The sequence below is a fragment of the Helicoverpa zea genome, chromosome 16, assembly GCF_022581195.2.
Source record: "Helicoverpa zea isolate HzStark_Cry1AcR chromosome 16, ilHelZeax1.1, whole genome shotgun sequence".
In the NCBI taxonomy this organism is placed as follows: domain Eukaryota; kingdom Metazoa; phylum Arthropoda; class Insecta; order Lepidoptera; family Noctuidae; genus Helicoverpa; species Helicoverpa zea.
In genome coordinates, this window is record NC_061467.1 from 469,483 (window position 1) to 491,459 (window position 21,977).

The window sequence follows — 21,977 nt, forward strand, 5'->3', positions numbered from 1 at the left end:
ATACCGCTTGGTTAGATTGGCGTCAGATTTACTGGCTTCTGACTACCCGTAACGACTGCATATCGTTGTCATGTCAAAAATTTCAGTAGTGATTTTTCAATGCCATGTTCACTCCCAGTTTTTAACAGTAACGCTTCCAATCCACGTCGGACTTTTTGTAAAATATTTAATCGGGCCGATTTTCTGTAGGACGTTCGTACTATGTTTCACCGCTCGACTTTTTCTAGGTCATGTGCGTTGGCTACCTAACCTACTGCTATCAGTGATCTATTTTTCTTCTACAAAAAATCGGTCATCGAATTATCGGACGTGTTTTCGGAATTTAGTTGCAGACCATCAATGCGCTGCGCAAGACATGAATTAACTTAGTAGCTGATTGATGTATTCATAGATAATATGTATATATGATATGTATATATGATATATATCATAGACATATATGTACAGTACATACAGACACACTCAGCTTCTATTCTCTTTTTGAGAAGAAGACTTTTATGACAATCTAAAATACATCGAAAAAGTTTCGATAAAAACGTTCGAATAAACTAAATAAAAGTAGTTATAGGTAGCACTGCGATAATTTACAAGCCACGTGGCAAGCCTCAGTAAACGCTATAAATAAAACAATAATTATTCAATAAACAACAAAAATTACAAAGAATCATTGATTATGCATTTTATTTCAACAACTTTGGCCCATATTTTTGTTCAAAGATAGTTAATTTCTAAAACAATGATTTAATTACAATAAGTAACCTTTCAGTTGGCATTGTAGAGTTTTCCTTAATAAAGAAAAATATGCTGTGGCACGTTAATCATTAACTTAAAGCATAATTCTTTAACTCTATTAATTTATTTAAATTTATAATGTAAAGTCTACTAAGTATAATGTAAGTCTATATATTTATACTGTGACAATTTTTTTGATCATGCAGGAATACTTTTCTTACAAACCACTAAAATATAACCAACTTAAACCAAAACATATGTTCTGTGTCGAAACGTGTTTTACTTACTAGAGTGCAAAATATTGGCTATAAAAAAACAATGTTACCTTTATGAGAGTTCATCAATGAGTTTAATTAGTCTTCTTTTAAACGTTTTTTTATGTAATGCAGAAGCATGGATAGATGCACGAAACTCATGTAATTAAGTTTCGGTAAAAAAAATATCAAGGCAAGTACCAATGCAACTTTTCTAAGTTTGTATGTACTTTCTAAGTATATCTTGGACACCCATGGCTGATAAAAGGTGAAGGAAAACATCTTGAGGAAACCTGGACTATAAAGTCTGAAATCACCGACCCGCATTGAGCAAGCGTGGTGATTAATGCCCTTCTCGGTGTGAGAGGAGGCCTATGCCTAGTAGTGGGACGATAAAAAGGCTGTAACAGTAAAAATATAATATGTCCTACTCTAATTAGTTCTTAGATCAACAATGTAAAAAATATACCTACATAATTAAGTATATCTATATATATATCTGTCTATCTTACAAGATTAACAAAGCAATCACAAGAAAGGATTGTCCGTAACATTCGCCAAACGCGTGGTACCCTTAGCATTAAGCCCTCGAAAATGAAGTGAATTGCAGTTGATAAAACGCGCGACTCCTGCGCAGACGCCTCAGTATCTCAATAATGGCGCGCGTACATATTACGATATTATTCGTCTTGGCCGCAAAACTCGTTTCAGGTGCGTAATTGTGAAAAAAATTGTGATGTGTGTTTCGTGTTTTTTTTTTTTGGTATTGAGCTCTTTCAAAATTTGGAAAAAAGTGGTGGTGTTTGTTTTTGAGGATGATACTTTTTATAAAACCTTTTTGGGTTTTGAATTACTATCTTCTTTAGGTACACATACATAGCAAAAAAAAATATATATGTAGAGGTTCCCAAAATTACCAAATTAGTATACAGAAGAACTGTTTTTTAAAGTCTTTTTACATAAAATTTCTAAAAAACATAAATAATACAAAGTGACACTAAGTACGTGAACCAATTTAAAATTCACTTTAAAATGTAAAAATATACTAAATAGGTAGCAGAAACAATAATCTTCCATGTATACTAAATTGTAAAACAACATGTTACTGATACTCCATTCAAAAACCATAACAAATCGTCTATGTAAATTACAGTAGTAAGAATGAAAAGTAATACATTATTTCTACAAAAGAAAACCACGTAAATCTATTTGCCAAGCTGTTACGAATTACAATGTAGGTTTTTTCCTTTTAAAATGCAAGAATCTTTACGAATTAATAACAATTGAAGTCTATTTTTAAAAAATAATTTATGGGATTAAGTACTTATTTTTTCATACCAGGGGCCCGATTCTCCTAAGTTAATAATGTCAAAATCGAATAGAAATCGAATCGCAATAAGATCGCAATAGCAGTTTTAACCATATCAGGCTTTCTGCTACTAATAAAAGACCAATCGTATTTGATTGACATTTGATTGGTGTGCGATTGGTCTGCTATTTTGGTGATTTTGGTCTATACGTTAGTTTGCTGTACAATCATTTTGCAATCGTAAATCATTTGCAGACAAAATGATTCATTATTGAATGACAGAAAAGGATAAAAACATTTATTTCAACGAAAAAATAGCGGAATGCCACATATGCTTCAATCGTAATCGAGTCGGGATTGGATCTCAGTCGAATCGAGTCGAACGTGAATCGTATGTCGCTTAAGTAAAATTAGGAGAATCGAGCCCCTGAGTGTTTTTCGGATACTAATAACAATGTTATGCGTTAAGAGTACTCACACACTACAAACTTTTAGTCGGCCGATAGTTTGTTTAGGCTGATATATGTATAAATCAGTGTAAAAACGAATGGTAGTACGCACATGACAAAGATCAGGTCTTTAACCGGTGACTGAAAACTTTGATTGGAATCAAGATTTTCTTTATTTCTTTGCCAAACATCGGGTCAACTGTCGGCCAACTGTTTAGTCTGCAATATGTAAGGGTACTCTAAGACTACTATAATATTGTCTATTGGGCCCTACTTATCTTTTTATCTCCGTCAAATCACCGAAACACTTTTTGTTTCGGTAAAAACTTGTCACCAAACGCAATCAAACAAAAACCGGATTTCTCTTCTATGTGAAAACTTGAACGATCCACAATAATAATGATTTCTTACTGAATTACACTAGAGTCTTTAATCAGGTGACAAGTTGTTTTCCCGCGGTTTTACTCGCGTCCCGTGAGAACTACAAAATACCCAGATAAAATATAGCCTATGTTACTCGGGAATAATGTAGCTTCCCAGTGATCCCAGAATTTTTCATATCAGTCAAGTATGTAGTTTCGGATCTTTTTCATATCAAACAAAACAATCAAAGTTTTTCTCTTTATAAGTGTAAATAGTGCAGATTACGCCTCTTAAAACATAGTAGTGGCCTAGTAGTTAATTCATCGGTCTCTAAATTACAAGGTGTGTAGGTTCGATTCCAGATCTGGAATGTATTTTCTAAGTGTTTGTCGGACACCAAGTAAAGGTGAAGGTCTTGAAGAAACTTTCTTCCTCTCCAATAAGGAGGAGGTTCTCAATTCACATGTTTGTATGTTAACTGCTTATATGCCACTAATCATAGAACAGTAGAAAACCATTGTGTAGTTAAGTACAAGTACCTAAGTAGTTTTTTTGAAACTGATATCTGATTACCTAGGCATTATAGAAGTATTTTTTCGAAAACAAACATTTACGTACACTGAAGAGTTAGTATATGCCAGTCATTTTTTGTTCAGTTGAACCTGCTTATTACGTTTTTGTGAAGAGCAGTTTATCGGCCATTATCCGGCAGTCGGTATAATTTGCGTTACATTGTATTCTCCACTGATAAGGCACTCTAAGCGAGATTTGTAACATAGAGATAGTTTTTAGAATATATCACGTATAGATGAGTTTTTTAGTAAAGGAGCACGTATGTTAGTGATAGTTTCAATAAATAGCGATTATTTTTTATCGTTTAATTTGAATGGATTGCAACATTACTAAACAGAGGTTCACGTAAATTACAACATAAATTAATAAGATGTACGTATCATAACATTGATCGGATGTGAATACGAGTTCTGAATTTTCTGAATTTTCGAACTAGAAATATGGCATTTACCTTAAGAAAACTAACTATCTATATTTATAGTAATAATACAGCTGAAGTATTTGTTGTTTTTCTTATAGCGCATATATAAATATATATCTCAGGAATTAGGTACTGCGGCTATTTGAAAAATTCTTTCGGTGTTTACATAGTTTATTCATTGAGATAGACTATAACCTATTGTAGTATTTACCTGTATGCGGAAAGTATTTTTTTTTCAAGAATGAGTATACCTACCAGCTTGTAGTAGCATCATTTTTGCTGTTGGTACCTACTAATCATGAGACAATTCGAATAGGTGTCAATGACCATAATTTGCGCAAATTGTTGGACAGACGTAACAAGACAACAAGGTTTCTCATATACTCGGAATACGAGGAAATAAGTTACATTATTAACCATAATTTATGAATGAGGTAAACCTGACTTATGTTTTTATGGCACCTTTTTGACTTACCTTTTTTTTTCAAATGATCATTTTTGATCATGCAGTACACTATTGGGTTTAAATATTTTTTATTGCGTGATTTGATACTCAAAATCAAATCAAATCAAATTATTCATATATCAAAATTCACACTAAAATACAAAACATTATTTCAAAAATCTTGACATATATCTACTATATTTATTACGCATTTCTTATTTAATCAATATTTTTCACTGGTTTTAAAACCTAGTCAATTGTGGCTATACAGCTAATGCTAATTCATTTAGCCAATCCATCATTTTTTTCTAACAAAATGACTAATTCAATCGGTAAATTAAACAATATAAATTAAAGTTCATTAATATTCTAAAGCTATGAATTCAGACTTGCACCAAAACCGGTTTAGCTCAAATGAAGGTTAGACGCCGGTGAGTTTGCGATCCACTATCATTTTGCGTAAAATACTGAATAATATTAATAACATGTATTTTAGACAATTAGGACAGAAACATTGTGGTGAGCGCTTATTCTGAACTTGACGGTAGTTCAATCTCATATCAATGACAATCAAACCGTTTCTAACTGCCTACCACATCTTCATCAATCTTTTGGTTCTCGTTTCAATTATCTCAATCCAGCCTAAGGTGGTCTGGAATCACTCTTAGCGATAAGACCGCCATGTCACCTAGTATAAGTAATTCGATTTAATATAAAAATGTACACAATTGGTGTAACTTCTAAAGCATGTCTGTCTATATATCAGAGTTGTAGGTACATTGCTCCTACTGTTGTAATTCGTATCGGATTCATTTAAATCTGTGTAATATAATGGAAAAAAAAACAAACAAAACCCCTATTTCTTCAGATAATCTCATAATGTGTCTAATTCCTCATTATTACCTTCAATACGCTGTTTATGCTGTGATCCATAATTCATTAAAGTAGGTTTTCAAAAAACGGTGTGAACCAAGAAAATAACAATTGAATTTCCTTTTTTCGACAGGCGATGTAGCGACCCCAAAACCAAAGAAGGTTTTGGACACCACCATGAACCCCGCATACATACCGGCCGAAGAGAAACATGGATCTTTCTGGAAGAAGTCAGCAGCACAGACTCTGAAGGCCAAGCTTGCTGAGAAACCGAACACTAATAAAGCGAAGAATGGAATCCTGTTCATTGGTGATGGCATGTCCTTGGCAACCATTATGGCGGCCAGGACATTCTCTGGACAGCTTCAGCAAAGTCTTGGAGAAGAGTCAGTCTTAGATTTCGAGAGATTTCCAGTCGTCGGATTGGCTAGGGTGAGTTCTTTTCTATACTAATATTATAAAGAGGAAAACTTTGTTTGTTTGTTTGGTTGTAATACTTGTAATGGATAAACTCAAAAACTACTGGACCGATTTTAAATATTCTTTCACCATTAGAAAGCTATATAATATGCGAGTAACATAGGCTATATTTTATCTCGGTGCGGGCAGTAGCTCCCACGGGACGCGGGTGAAACCGTGGGAAAACGGCTAGTATATTATAAAGTGTATCTACATGATCCAAAGTTTTTTTACTTATTAGGAGATATGTATTACATTGAGTCAGTTTTAGTAACGGAAAATTAAGGGCTTATAAATAAGTATGAGGTGGTGTTAGAGTACCCGCCGGCCGACAGTTGACCCAATGTATGGCAATTTTTTTTTAAAGAAAGTTTGGTTCCAGTCAACGTTTTCTGACTTTCTAATACCGGATAAATACCCGATCTGTGTAATATGCGTATCACTAATTTATGAGCGAAAACTAACTATCGACTGACTAAAAGTTTGTAGTGTTCGCATACTCTATATAAACGTTCTTAATCGCAATAAAAGAAAAAAAAAACAAACACAAAATAAGGAAGGAAGCGCAAGAGTAGGTACAATCGCTTACATAAAGTATTGTCCGAAATATACAAAAAGAGATCAATTTGTTCAACCAAGCGGAACACGAAACACGAAGAAGTACAACTATGTACTAACAAACCGCAGTTTTACGTGACTGTACTGTCGTGATATTTTTTTCTATGACCTAAATATTGATTGAACCAGACCCTACAAGCAAGGAAGGTAACTCTTGTAAAGCAGTATAATAGGTTACTATTCTCCAGTTAAGTACTTTGCTAGGCCGAAATGTAGCTCAGTAACTTTTTTTTTTTTAATTAACCTATGCTGTCCCACTGCTGGGCAAAGGCCTCCCCCATAGCCTTCCATTTTTCTCTGTCCATCGCTGTTTGTGGCCAGTCCAAGAGGAAGCTGTCCAAGTCTTCTCTCTAGCGTTTTCTTGGTCTCCCTCTCGGTCGCCTTCCATCCTCAGGGATCCAGTTTGTGGTGATGTTGGCCCACTTGTCCGGGTGCATTCGACAGATGTGACCCGCCCAATCCCACTTCAACTTTGCAGACTTATTGCCCACATCGACTATGTCTTGAACCGGATAATGGTGTTTCGTATCCGGTCATTAAGCCGTATATTGAGCAGGCTACGCTCCATGCTCCTTTGGCATACTTTTACCCTGGACTTTTGAGATTCGGTCAAAGACCAAGTCTGAGCGCCGTAGGTTAAGATGGGCAGAATACACATGTCGACTAGTTTCCGTTTCAGCGACAAAGAAAGCTCACCCTTCATGAGCGACTTCATGGACCAGTAGCTCTTCCAGGCGTTTTCGATCCGTCGATCGATTTCTTTGTCTTGCCTGTTTTCGAAGCACACTAACTGGCCCAAGTAGATGTATTCGTCGACATGTTGTATCTCTTGCCCGTCTACCTCGACCCTACGTTTCGCGCCATTAGTCATTACTTTAGTCTTTGACCGGTTCATCACAAGCCCGACTTTGAGGCTGGCAGAGCTCAGCTCTTGGAGCATCTGTTTTAAGATGTCTATGTAGGTTTTTTCTATGCCTTGGTCTTGCAATGCTGAGAATATCGCTGGATGTTTAATGCTATCAAATGCTTTTGTGTAGTCTACGAATGCCAAGTACAATGGTTTCTGAAACTCAACGTGTTTTTCGATAATTTGGTTAAGTGACTGGGGATGGTCTGTTGTGGAGAAATTAGGGCGGAATCCGGCTTGCTCGGGTAGTTGATGGGAGTCTAATTTGGCATCGATCCGGTTGTGAAGAATTTTTATAAAAGCTTTGTAAATATGCGAGACTAAGCTAATGGGCCTGTAGTTGTTTATGTCAGATAGCTCAGCTCAGTAACTTTACGATAGTCAAAATATATCAAGAAAACGCGTACACATTATCCACTTCCTTGGAGCATCAAATGCAAAGTATATATTGCAATTAGTTTAAAAAAAAACTTATGCTGTTCCCAAAGAGCTGTGTACCTATTTAAATATCATCACATGAATTCATAATACTCACATGTTTATGTTTGTATTTATTTATTAATCCAAAGGAAGATTCCGTAGTTCCAACTTACTGTTTAATATGCATAGATGTTCATATATCGTGTAATTGTTGATCGAGAACATCAAATTCTTAGTAATCAATTAAAAAAATATGTATCTGATGTTCTTAACAATTAATTCTAGAATATAACTGCGAAATTCTTCGTATTGAATACACGGGTAAATATTATTATTACACATGGATAATAGCAAATAAACAAGCTATTTTCATATTAAAAAGGCTTGAGAATCATCATTATCTGGCTAACCTTTTCCCAACTATGTATGTTAATAAAAGTATGATAGACAAAAAAGTACATATTTAAATGGTAATGTAGCCTTGATTGCAACCAAAGGTTTCTCAACCAGCAGAGATAGTCGTTTATTTTCATCCAAGATTTTTAAAATACTGCAACTTACCATGAACTTATCAACTTTAGAGATCAAACGATTAGAGCATCTATTAATTAGACAAAAGTCTTTTAAAACAGCGTAAACTACGCGGCATAAAAAACGTCTTACTCAGAGGCTCATACTACGCTTACTACTGGCCTTAGCATAAAAATTACATTGTCATATTGTCATGTCAACTTAAGACAGTTGTAAAGAAAACCATCTGAAAGTCATTAACCATTATATTAAACAAGGTTTTCCTAAGTACGTCAGGAGGATATTTCTATTTTTCGCAGTCTCTAAGGCTTTAAAACAATGGAGTTTCGCCATGACATATTTGTTTAAATATTTTAGTTAATTAGTTGCTTTTGGATTAGCAACTATTGTAACAATTGATAAAGCAAGGCTATATAAACGTTTAGATGAACTAGGTGGACAGACGATCTTATAAAGGTCGCCGGAAGACGCTGGATGCAGGTTGCCTCCAACAGGTATCTGGTGAGATCTAAAGGGGAGGCCTATGTTCAGCAGTGGACGTCCTATGGCTGAGATGATGATGATGAACTAGTATGAATGGATGAGACTATTTATTCCATGTCCTTTTGTTTCATAGGTCTGTATCAATATTATAGGATCCCACATTGACGTATTGTCCTATCTAGGTTCGTTGGATCTTCTGTTGACTGATATCTATGGATCTTTAAAAATGTTTACGAGTGTTTAAAAGGTACACAATCTAGCTTCCAGTTTTACTAAAGATTAAGTATTTAGGCTTTTATCGACCTTGGAGTAACTGGGTGTATGTTAAAAACTAACCACAGATATTACAAGCCGTTGTCTCGTGGTATCACTCGCGTACTATGGGAATTACTTCTCATACTAGTGTAGCTTTCCAACAGTGATTTTTTTTTTTCAATTCGATTCTGTATTTATGAAGCCTTAAAAAAATCTCTTAATTAGGTTTAAAGAATCTTTATTCTCAATAATAACATACATGTCACTTACTTGAGAACATAACAACATAGGTAGGTAAGGTTAGGTTCGACAACATCTGGACAAAACACGACAATAAACAAGTCCCATTCAACACATTCATTTTTCGGGTATTTGATTTAGATTTAGTAAATATTTGTAAAGTTGAGTTTTGAATGCGTTGAATGAGTGCAGGTTTCTTATGCGTGAAGGTATTTTATTTTATTGTATAGCTGTGCTCCTTCATATGTGAGCATTTTTTTGCCATAATTTGTTCTTATTTTTGGTAAAACTAATAGACTTGCTCGCCGGGTACTTCATTGAGTGACTTGTTTGTGTTGTGTAAGAGTAATATTTGAGTGTATGGTTTTGTTAAGAACTTTTCTGATGAAAATGCATATGTTGTAAGTGTATAATTGTTTTATATTCATTAATTTTGTGTCTTTGTATATCTTTGTCGTTTCTGTTAGGTATGGATAGTTGAAAAGCATTTTTATTAGTTTATTTTGTGTGATTTGTAGTTGTGAGAGTTTTGTTTTTGGTGCACTGCCCCATATTTCAATCAAGTATAACAAATGTGGCTTCACTAGTGAATTACATCAACATATATATTTCACCAAACATCATCATTATCATATAAGAAATAAATCCACTGCTTTGCCCAGTCTCGATTTTAATGTCCCATAGATCGATCTTATTCAGATAAATCGATATACACAAAACGCGTTCTAGATTCTGGTAACGCGCTTGACCGCGCATACGACGTGTCACGTTCAAGGAGAGGTGCGCACGCGCCGAGGTCGCGCACACTATGTGACGTCACACTCTCTTCCTTGCGAATTGTTTCCTTTTAGAGATAATTTGGTCTTTTAAAAGTTTTTTTTTTGTTGAATAGCTAATGATTTTTTGTGGTATCTTTTTGAAATCTTGTCCCTGTCTTCTTACATGCAGGCTTTTTTATTTATTTTTGTGAATTGGGTGTTATATGCAGGAAATATAGATATGGATGCATGCAGTTTTCGACTACCCGATATATACGTTTTAGGGACCATTGTCGAAATAGGACGGGTTGTAAAATAAGTCTTTGAAGATGATAGTCTATAATGGAAAACTATAGGTTGATTTCTAAGTCATTCACCTGAAACATTTATTCGGTGCTTATAGAAAGTATAGAATCATCATCTGCCTAGCCTTATCCCATGTTGAGGTCGGCTTCTAGATGGATGCAGCTGTGTAGGATGAGCGTTTCAATGGAGCGACTCCTTATCTGACTTCCTCAACCCAATTACTCGGGCAACTGTTAATAAGAATAATAGTTGTCAGGTTTTCTGGCGTTTTACCGAAGATGTTTAAATGAAAGCCGGGACTTAGGTACCTGCCAATTTAACGTGCCTTACTCAGGTCCAGCACTCTTTCTTGTAGTAGGTATTTGAAGTATGAATTCAGATGTAGGATATGTTTTCAAATAAGCAAACACGAGTTTAGTGTACATAGGTCTATCAGTTTACCACAGTAAGTCAATTGTAATACATAGTCTACCGTATTGTCATGCGGAGTGACATGCATATTCTCAAACAATGCGAGGAAGGAAGCGTACAATATTATTTTCACGGTAATTAAATCATTGTCAAGTTGTTCTTAGTCAAGGCTACAGGAAAGCGTAAACACTGAGGTGAAAATACTTAGGCATGCCTTAAAGATAAAAAAAAGGCCGGCCAAGTGCGAGTCGGACTCGCTCACGCAGGGTTCCGTACCATCCAAACTAATATTCTATATATATATATATATGTATTTATGGATATCGAGCAAAAACGTTTGTTGTATGGGAGCCCCCAAAATATTTATTTTATTCTAGTTTTCAGTATTTGTTGTCATAGCGGCAACAGAAATACATCATCTGTGAAAATTTCAACTCTCTAATTATCACGGTTCATAAGATCTGACGGACTGACGGGCCTGGTGACAGACGGACGGACGGACGGACGGACAGAGGAGCAAAACAATAGAGTTCCGTTTTGCCTTGGTACGGAACCCTACTGTTTTTGACCTTGCAACAATTATTGAAAAAATATTGCTATGAGCATAATTTCAGGGGCTTTGCACCAATCATCATGAACTGACCACCACCAGATAAATACATATGTTAACCTAGTGTCTAGTTCTAGGTTAACATATGTATTTAAAGTGAAAGCATAACACAATTCCCTTACCCATCTTTAGTAAAATCAGGCTTTCTAGCTTGCCAAAACTCTACAGAAAATACAGTCAAATTGTACAGGATTCTCTCTATAGCACAGATCTACAAACCATTGCCTTTGCCAATTGATTCACTATCCAATCATAACCAAACCACGAGCCACTTCATTCACATGCCAACTCTATCCATATTTAGTTAGTGGTCGCAAGCGCGACTGCTGTGCTCGGTCTCGGGTTTGATTCCCGGGTTGGGCCGAAATCGCTTTGTGGGTTTTAGAAACTTTCACAAAGCAGTCCAGGCTATGAACGTAAAGGAATATTGAGAGTACTATAACATGAATCGAAAAGTGCTGGAGTGGAGACCTCAAACTAGCAAGCGCAGCGTAGGACGTCCACCGATAAGGTGGACAGACGACCTTATAAAGGTCGCCGGAAGACGCTGGATGCAGGTCGCCTCCAACAGGTATCTGTGGAGATCTAAGGGGGAGGCCTATGTTCAGCAGTGGACGTCCTATGGCTGAGATGATGACTATAATATGTCCATCGTAGCTGGCTGATCGAAATCTGCCTTGGACGCCATTATAAAAGTATCCATATTTACTTCCAGACTTACTGCATAGATGCTCAAGTGCCCGATTCAGCGTGCACAGCCACATCTTACCTCAGCGGAGTGAAGACCAAGTACGGGGTAATAGGACTCGACGGCAATGTCACTCGCGGTTCCTGCTTCTCACAACTGCACCAACCGAACTGGGCGTCGTCTATCGGGAAGTGGGCTCTAGATCAAGGAATGGATGTCGGTTAGTATATTTTTATTGACACGCTTATATTAGCTTAAGTTGTATGTAAGGAAATCTTGGAATCTTAATCAGACCCAGAAGGCTGGCAAGTGCCTTCGATCAGGATGACAATGACTGGCTAAGAAAAGAGTGTTTTTTTAGTTTTTTTTTAACTCAAAGACTTCAAAGATTTTTCTTGATACTTTTTGACGAGGTTCTGTAGAAGGAACAAAAGTTGAGCCGAGTATAACTTGGACACCATTGGCTGATAAAAAGTGAAGGAATACATCCCGAGGAAACCTGGATTATAAGTATAGTATTTTCTATGGGCCTAAGATGCCTGATTTAAATAAATAAATTAAATTGATATACTTACTAATGTGATAAATGTGAAAGTTATGCCATATTTGTTGATTACGCTCTCTTGCTAAAATTGGTGAAGCGATTGTGATGTTTTCCATAAAAAATGTGATATCCTATAGTCTGTTTTTTAATCTCGTAGACTAAATTGACACTTGCAAAATGTCAAACTTTCTAATAATTTTGCTAGCTCTGTGGTGCAGTGTTGTACTTACGATACCGGTTCGTTGAATCGTAACTTTTTATCTATAATAGACGAATTTAATATTCATTCAAAGTTTTATATTTAAAATTCACGTACGTATACATGGCTGTACGACGTGCTACAAACTGCCAGGGATATCTGACCACGCAAAGCCATGCGTAATCATCAAGGATAAGCCCATTATTTCAGGATGACTTATTGTAAAAAGTTACGATTCAACGTACCGGTATCGTAAGTACAACACTGCACCACAGAGCTAGCAAAATTATTTGGAAGTTTGACATTTTGCAAGTGTCAATTTAGTCTACGAGATTAAAAAACAGACTATAGTCAATTTCCAATCTGGTTATTTTATAACTTTCTTTGTCCCATGAGTCATGATATCATACATACAGATTTTTTTTAATATCGAAACCATAGGCAGTGCAGTGGTTAACATTGCCGCAAGTATTATACCTCTATTTTTCTTTGCAATAGGTATACTTATAAGGTCATTCACTTAAATTTCACTAACAATAAGCGATATATTATGTACTTTAGTAGTGGAAATTATTAGATTAGTGGTCGTAATGTATTTTGATCTTCTTCTTTGATGTCAAGTTGTATATTAAGTGTTACAAAAAAGGAACAATTGGTGATTAGAGAATACAATAGCTGCTTACTGATTTACTTATATGTTTAGTTTGACTATGCTAGTGGCATGAGATATAGATAGATAGATAGATAGATAGATTATGCTTTATTGTACACCAAGAAAAAAGAAAATTTACAACACAGGACATCACAATACACAAAGAAGAGTACAAATGGCGGTCTTATCGCTAATCAGCAATTTCTTCCAGACAACCTTTGGATGGAGTTTATCTGCAGAATAGTTTAAAAATGGGTAGTTTAGGGTGTACATATAATTGATAAATGTACGATAAATACTAAAGATATAGAAAATAAATAGTCAATAAACGATAAAATATATAAAATACATGTAATAATAGTAGAAAAAATTAAGATAAAAGAATAACAATACAGCGACAGTAGTCATTGAGCCAGATAGTGATCCTTCACCATTTTTTTGAACACTGCAATCGACTGCGCCCGTCTTATTGCCACTGGCAGTGCATTCCACAGACGAGTGGCCTGCACAACGAACGATTTGTCGTAAAATGACGTAAAGTGCACTGGCATCTTCAGTTTTAGATTTTCTGATGACCTGAGTGATCTTGAATGCGTATCACAAACAAACTCAAAACGACTGTTGAGATAAGCGGGGGACGTAGGGTGAAAAAGAATACTATATAGCAAGGAGAGTATATGAGCGTTCCGGCGAAGTCGTATTGGAAGCCACTTGAGCTTAACACGAAATTCTGACACATGATCATATTTGCGTAAACCAAATATGAATCTTATACAAACATTCTGAAGGCGCTCAAGTTTATTTAGCTGGTCCTCTCTGAGATCAAGATAGCTGGCATCAGCATAGTCAAGAATAGGAAGAAGAAGAGACTGTGCTGTGTGTGAGATATACTGCAACTATAACATGTTAAAAATTATTTGGTGGTCACATGGATAAAATAATATCGCAAAGCTATAGTATAATTAATCTTTCGATGCATATTTTCATCCATGGTTAAGCTTCACTAGAATTAATTACTACCTACTTAGGTAAGGTTTTTCATTCATATTTTTTTCCAAAAATTATCACGGTCAACGAAAATTATTTATAAATGAAAATTCAATATTCCTTACTATGTGAAACTGTAAACTATCCAAGTGGTAAGCTGTGTAGATTACTCTCCCAATTTTTGCCATTGGGTTCCATCAGCGCCATCTATTTGAAATAACTGGAAGTTACGGGTGACAACTGCGATCGTAATTTCACAATTTTCCGCCAGATGGCGCTGGTAGTAGATGGACGGATGGGCCAGATATTTTACAGAATGCTTTTATGTAAAGTCGTTAAAGTGCTTCAGTTTGTAGTTATTCAGTTAGAATAAAAAGAGCAAAAGAAGCTATTGAATGAGCATTTGAAAACACAAACTCAAAACTAATCTGGAAACAAAATGTTGTTATCCATCTTTTAAAACCTTAAATAATTTTTCATTACTGGCAGAACCTGACCCCTTTTTGGTAAAGCATCAAATAAATGTGCAGCGTGAGGGAGTATCAGATTTAGTGACTAAAACCTACCATGTTCCTTGTTAAGCCCTTTATCTACCAGGGCCGCGATATAATTCTTTCGAACCATCCCTCAAAGATACTAAACCCTGTTCTATCAAATTCCAGGAGTAGTCACAACAACCAGAGTGACCCACGCTTCACCCGCCGGTATGTACGCTCACACTTCGGAACGCAATTGGGAGTCTGATGCAGATGTACCACCAGAATGCTTGGCAGCTGGCTGCAGGGACATCGCGTACCAACTCGTTACTGAATCCCCTGGAAGACATTTTAAGGTACATTTTGACTTTGACTTTGTTCTGTGGAAGGTTTTGAGCATCAAAGTGGACGGATATAGGGGAAGAGGACAACCAGAGAAACGATGGATGGATTGTGCGAAGAACAATGATAGATAGAGGAGTATGGAAGGAGAAAACATGCTGTGCCAACCCCAAATAAAATTGGGATAAAGGCAGGAGGATGATGATGATTATGGCTTTGGCTTAATATATTCAAGCTGCGGTTTCACCAGCGTTCCGAAGAAACTATTTTCCGGACCCAAATAGATTAGACGATAGTGTAGTTTTAAAAATGTTTTTTCCCTGATAGGCTCCTTTCTTTAGTGTTTTTTTTTTTTTTTTAATATGAGCAACGATAAAATGTTTGCCTAAGCCCATATCGACGATTTATCGTTTCTTGAAAAACTCATTATAGACAAAATGTTTGAAATGGTCAGATAATCAAGAGTGGTGTAAAATATTTTCAATAGAAAGTATTTAAGCTCTAGCTTCCAAACATACTATTTACTAAAAAAAGTATCTATTGATGAAAATGTTTGGTGCTGTTGTGAATTCTGAATTCTATGAAGTGCCAATCATTATTTAAAGAATTAATCATTTTATAAATATGTAAATGAAGTTTATATTGATCACTGTTCGTTTGTTGCCAAATAATGGCCATGACCTTGACTTTGGTCTAATTTAAAATGATGTAGGTATTATACTTATTTCAGGTTATCATGGGCGGTGGTCGGCGAGAATTTCTTCCCAACGTAACAAGTCTAGTTGGCAACACTAAAGGAAAGAGACGAGATGGTGTAGACTTAACTGAACTGTGGCATGTTGACAAAGTCAATCTGAACGCCACGCATCAATATGTAACTGATAGACAGGAACTTTTGAAGGTAAGTAAAACTGTCATGGTGGATTGCACACCATAGTTATTCTGGTAAAACCTCGAGGGAGATGAAATTCGGTAGAAACTGCTCGTTATTGGAGGCAAATAATAACGGTTTGAAACTGGCTCCACATGATATTGTAGCACTTTTTTACAGGAATAATTTTAATCAGTAATTTTTGATCAGTGCGCAAACTTTGACAATTTATTATTAAACAAGTATTATAGATACGTATAGTTTTACTTTGATTGCTAAAATACAAAACAAAAGTTATTGATAGATAACAAAAGATGTGTGTTTTAAAAAAAGACTTTACGGTCAAACGTCGCCGGTCGGCGCGGCGCATCGATGAAGCGACCACCTACTACGTGATTACGTCATACCTACTATGTACGTAATTCTTAGCAGCGAACTGGTGAATGCAACTGCCGATCTCACGCGCAGCGTCTGTATTTGTCTTGCTCAAAAAATTTTAGACTTCGGTCTTCGATTTCGACGGCCAGTGGTTGTCTGCCGGACCCTTGGGCGTGGCACGGGTTTCTAAATGAATCGAGACTTTGGGTCACTGCCAAAATGTTTCTTTCGTTGGGGACCTTATGGATTCCTTGAGTGAGGGTATACTCTCCGAGACGCGTAAATTCTGGGAGCAGCTCATAAATTTTCAAAATTTTATTTTTTGTAGCTAACTGGTTGACTGGTAGAGAGTGCCTTGTGGCATTAAGTCCGCCAATGTACCATTTTGTACATAAAGTAAAAATAAATAGATCATCGCTTTGCAGACACTGGCACGTCGTAAAGAACTCGTAACTCATATAATCCGACATCTTTCTATCTTGCTTGTGACTAATTCTAAAGAAAACGGAGTGTAAGGGATCGCGACGCCGGCGGTTGCGCGGGAAATCCACAACAAGCGACGTCGTCACAATATGGCTAAGTTCAGATGAACGCACGAGACGCGGGCTGCCGCGCGATTCACCAGGGGCTCGATTCTGCTAATTTTACTTAAGCGACATACGATTCACATCCGACTGAGATCCAATCACGACACAATTACGATTGAAGCGTACGTGGCATTCTGCATTTTTTTCTAAATAAACGTTTTTACCCTTTTCTGTGATTCAATAGTGAATCATGTAGTCTACAAATGATTTACGATTGCAATTTATGATTGTAAAGCAAACTACCGTATAGACCAAATGGCAGACCAACGACAAACCAATTGAATGTCACTGGAACACGGTCTTATATTAGCAGAATGCCCGCTAAGGTTAAAACGGTTATTGCGATTCAATTTTCACATTATAAACTTAGCTGGATCGGGCCCCCAATGGGTCAACACTGAAGATCTTGCGCGCGGTGCATGACGCAATTACACGTACACAGCAAAATTGATTTGTAACCAAGCCAACCGCGCGTCATCGTGCGTTCAACTGCACTTAGCCTAAAGCTTACGTTGAGTCACTGTCGACATATGACAACTATGAAAATACGCGAACTAAGAATGCAGATACGCTCTCATTGATTCTGAACCACGCATTTTTGGCGCAATGCCTGAAAAATCCCATATTTATATGAGCAAGTAGGAACCTGTTTCAATGTATTTTCTTCACATTTTCCAGGTGTTCAATTCGGATGATCTCCCGGAGTACTTACTAGGTCTGTTTCGCGATGACCACATGGACTATCACTTGAAAGCTGAAAACCAACCAACTCTCGAAGAAATGGTGGAAGTGGCCATCAAAATGCTTAGTAGAAGTACTAAAGGATATTTTCTATTTGTCGAAGGTAATTTTTTCTTTAGTACTTTGAGAAACTGAGACTTTGAGTCCAATAACATGCTAAAATAAAATTAAAAATCCACCGATAAACGACTTTCACCGCGGGGATATTTACTTTTTTGTTTAAGTAATGTTAAATAGGTTTAAAATAATAGTTTGATAGTCAAAAGAACATAAGAGAATACAAAGAATAGGAAATATGAAAATACGCTCTGTTAAGTACCTAATTTCGGTGTATTTACATTGCATTTTATTTCTAACATGAGTTTTAAAACAAAAAGGTCACATCAAAATTGTTTATGTTTAGTTAAGTGTACTCAAATGGTGTGAAGGTATATTTTGAGGTTGATAATCCCTGTTTATAGTGGAATGTCGCGAAATAATAACATAATGTTTCCGTTTCCAGGTGGCAGAATAGACCACGCCCACCACGACAGCTTAGCTCACTTAGCACTAGATGAGACAGTGGAGTACTCTAAAGCCGTCAAAAAGGCAAGAAGTTTAACAAGCGAGAAAGATACCTTGATAGTTGTCAGCTCCGACCACGCTCATACAATGACTGTAGCTGGCTACCCATCCAGAGGGAACGATATTCTTGGAACAGTGGACTCGGCAGCTGGTCTAGATGGGAAGCCGTATACTACTATTAGCTACGCGAATGGTAAAGCACATTCGATTGGAGCGGATGGTACGCGGGTCGACGTGACACTGCAAAATGAATTTTCGATACGTAAGTTGTTTCTGCATTTGTTCTTTGTAAGTTAACAGAACGAATTTCAAATATGGGTGTTATTTGCAATTTAATAAAAAAAATAACTACGATCAATTTAATAAAAAAAATAACTACTGGAGTGGCGAGCTTGTATAACGCAGAATACATTGACAATTATGATTATCGCATTCATTCAGTTCGTAAAATATAAGGCTTCAGTTAGCAAACTGCAATAATTAGACACACGGCAGTGTGTCCGCCAAGTTCAAGCAAAAAAAAAGCGACACACCGGCCGTGGGTTATATTACACGAACCATTTCGAGCCAAATTCTACCCCCCTATAAATCAAAATCTATTTTATTTACGCATATCAAATTTCTAGTATCTGTTGAGACCCCCTCACTTATCTAAAATACAAAATTTAATTAATATATCTTTTGTAGGTCTTGAGATATTGACGTCAGAAAATCGCTATTTTTACTATACACTCACTAACTGACTGACTGACTCACTCATCAAAAACCTAGACCACTTCCAATGGTCGTATTGACTTGAAATTTGGCATGGAGATAGGTCTTTATGTCAAGGTAAAGGGAAAAATCTGAAAATGGCAAAGTGTGAGTCAGTTTCAAAATAATGAAAGTGTTTTATACCTGGTGTAAATTTAAACCCCTAAGGAACTAAAACGAACTAAATTTATCTATATTTATATAATATATCTTCGAATGGTCGTACCGATCTGAAATTCGTTACAAAGGTTTGTATTTAGTCAAAGTAAAGTAAAAATCTGAAAACGGCCAAGTGTGAGTCACTTTCGAAAATAACGAATGTGTAACTTTGATCCACGAACATAATATATGATAACATGTCATGTCAGTCAGTTGGTAAATCTATTCCATTTAGTTAATCTAGTTCATTTCTTTGTAAGAAGCATAGTGCATATTCAAAAATCTGAAAGATAGTATAAATGAGACATTTCCTTAACTAACTTAATCATAAGAAAAAAATAAAATAAACAACCTTACAAAAATAAATGAAATCCCACCCAAAACAAAAATGTGAAAGGTTGCCAAGTTCGATAATATGGGAATGCTTCGTCTATAAAAGAAGTGAGAACTGAATGAGTACCAAGTTCCATACAAATACCTCAGTTAAAAATAGTTACTTTTTAATGATGTTACTTGGCAAGTTTTAATAGAAAATTATATACTTGATTCATTGCGTTTAGTAGGTTTATAACAAGGTGTGTGAAAACTTGCCAAGAACCATTCCTATATTATCGAACTTGGCAACCTTTCACGTTTTTGTTTTGGGTGGGTACATATATCACTACTCAACACTGGTTAAAAAAGCAAGTATGTGCAATAACTGTTTTAGCAAAAAAGCAAACAATCGATTCATAATATTTAGACCTAGGTACTATCAAATCACTCATTTCTGCGAAAAACACATTAAAATGTCAATATTTTTAACAATAGGGAAGTACCGGCTGTATTTCCTACCTGCCTTAAGAAAGAACGCCATAGAAAAACCTAAGGATCAAAGTCTGTTTTAATTTACGCTAGTGTTAAAGCAATACGTGGAACGGCTCATCAGTTTCCGAGTATTTAACCGCAACCGCATACATTTTGATACAGTTAATTCAAAGTACTTACCAATAATAAATGACAAGTATTAGCTAATTTTAAGACTTAAGTTATTTTACTGACTCATTTTTCTATTATATAGTAATTATTATGTCTACTGGAAGCCGACCCCAACATAGTTTGGGAAAAGGCTGTTTCGGCGGTTACAAAAGAATGCCGTGGGAGCTACTGCTCGTACTTACCCAGATTAAATATACTTAGCCTATGTTACTCGGGAATAGAGTAGCTACAATTTAGTTGTTTCGGAGTTTTCATGGTACAAACAAACAAATAAGATCGTCGTTATTATATAAATGTAACCAAAATTCTGATCGTAATCGTATGATTTTCAGGTGATCCAAATTATGCGTACCCTAGTCTCGTCCCGTTGGACTCGGAGACGCATGGGGGAGAGGATGTTGCAGTGTATGCCTCAGGACCCTGGCAGCACCTCTTTACAGCCAGCTACGAGCAGAACGTAGTCCCACACCTCATGGCATACGCCATGTGTCTGACAGAAGACCACCACGAAAACTGCGAACCTATTCAAGAAAGGGTGGCGTCAAATTCGATCACTGTAAAACCTAGTACAACGATGTTAGCCGGCCTATCTGTGATGCTTAGTAAAAAGTTCTGTTGTTAGGATTTAATACTTAATTAGCTAGACCCCGTGTTTAACATTCCTCAAAACACCTCGTATCAGTGAGGGAAACCGCATGAATATTCTTTCAGTAGTTTGAGAGATTAGCCGACCATTAACGTACGCATCTACTAGCGAAAAGTACCTACATACTTGTACCTATGACTACACGTTGACCTATGTACCGCAATCTTTCAAATTTCTTCAATAGATTTTCAACCTTATCACAATAGTTGAAGGTTAATGTTCGATTGGTACAATTTGGCAGATCCGGGTAGGTTGACTTGCTGGCTTCTGTACCTATAGTTGGCTATTATTTCGAGTACAGAATAACGCGGAAGGGTTTATTGTTATATAATATAAAATGAAGTGATATTTCGCTTTTAAGATACATAATATATTAGTATGAATTTATTAAGTTTATCGACACAGAGCTGATCGTTAAGTGGTTCTGTACAACAGTTCAAATTATCACTTAGTTTCAACATAAAGTACGTGTAAAGAACTATAGAACGTTCCTTATAGACTTAGTATTAGTCCCACGTAAACCTTCGTAACTGAAGTCGATGAATAAATTATATTATCAGTACAAATCTTATGAAAAAAGTTAGAGATTTCAGATCACTAGAATCCATATTTATTGCTATGACAGTTTGCATACGTAACATAATTATAAGATAACGCTCAAAACTGTCAACTGTCTTTGATCACGCAAAGATGACTACCTAAAACTATATAAAAAGTCCATTAACATGAAATGAAAAAATATGTTACCTGAAATCTAATTAAAAAACCTATGACTTTTGCCTCTTTTGCGACTTACTGCCGATTTCAATGACCGATCATGCTAATTTCAAAATTCAATATTTAATCGCAAAATAACGATAGATTGCTTATTGAAATCACATCACACATCACAGTAAGATTCTCTTATGTCTTAGGTTGCCCGGGTAACTGGGTTGAGGAGGTCAAATAGGCAGTCGCTCCTTGTAAAACACTGGTACTCAGCTGAATCCGGTTAG

The 21,977-nt window shown here is 36.1% G+C and overlaps 1 protein-coding gene across 1 annotated transcript; it reads left to right on the plus strand.

Moving 5' to 3' along the window:
• The first annotated feature begins 1,575 nt into the window (after nt 1-1,575).
• LOC124637630 (membrane-bound alkaline phosphatase-like) lies at nt 1,576-21,554 on the plus strand. The gene is made up of 8 exons (XM_047174229.1): nt 1,576-1,697; nt 5,553-5,851; nt 12,133-12,325; nt 15,150-15,319; nt 16,036-16,206; nt 17,820-17,985; nt 18,385-18,708; nt 20,669-21,554. The coding sequence occupies exons 1-8, from the start codon at nt 1,643-1,645 to the stop codon at nt 20,956-20,958; spliced, it is 1,668 nt and encodes a 555-aa protein (XP_047030185.1). The 5' UTR covers nt 1,576-1,642; the 3' UTR covers nt 20,959-21,554.
• The last annotated feature ends 423 nt before the right edge of the window (nt 21,555-21,977 follow it).

Excerpts from the sequence above, each read along its gene's own strand:
- LOC124637630 (XM_047174229.1), top strand. The coding sequence starts at position 1,643 with ATGGCGCGCGTACATATTACGATATTATTCGTCTTGGCCGCAAAACTC. Across the intron at positions 5,852-12,132 it reads CAGTCGTCGGATTGGCTAGG|ACTTACTGCATAGATGCTCA; the intron begins GTGAGTTCTTTT and ends ATTTACTTCCAG. Across the intron at positions 15,320-16,035 it reads CCCCTGGAAGACATTTTAAG|GTTATCATGGGCGGTGGTCG; the intron begins GTACATTTTGAC and ends TACTTATTTCAG.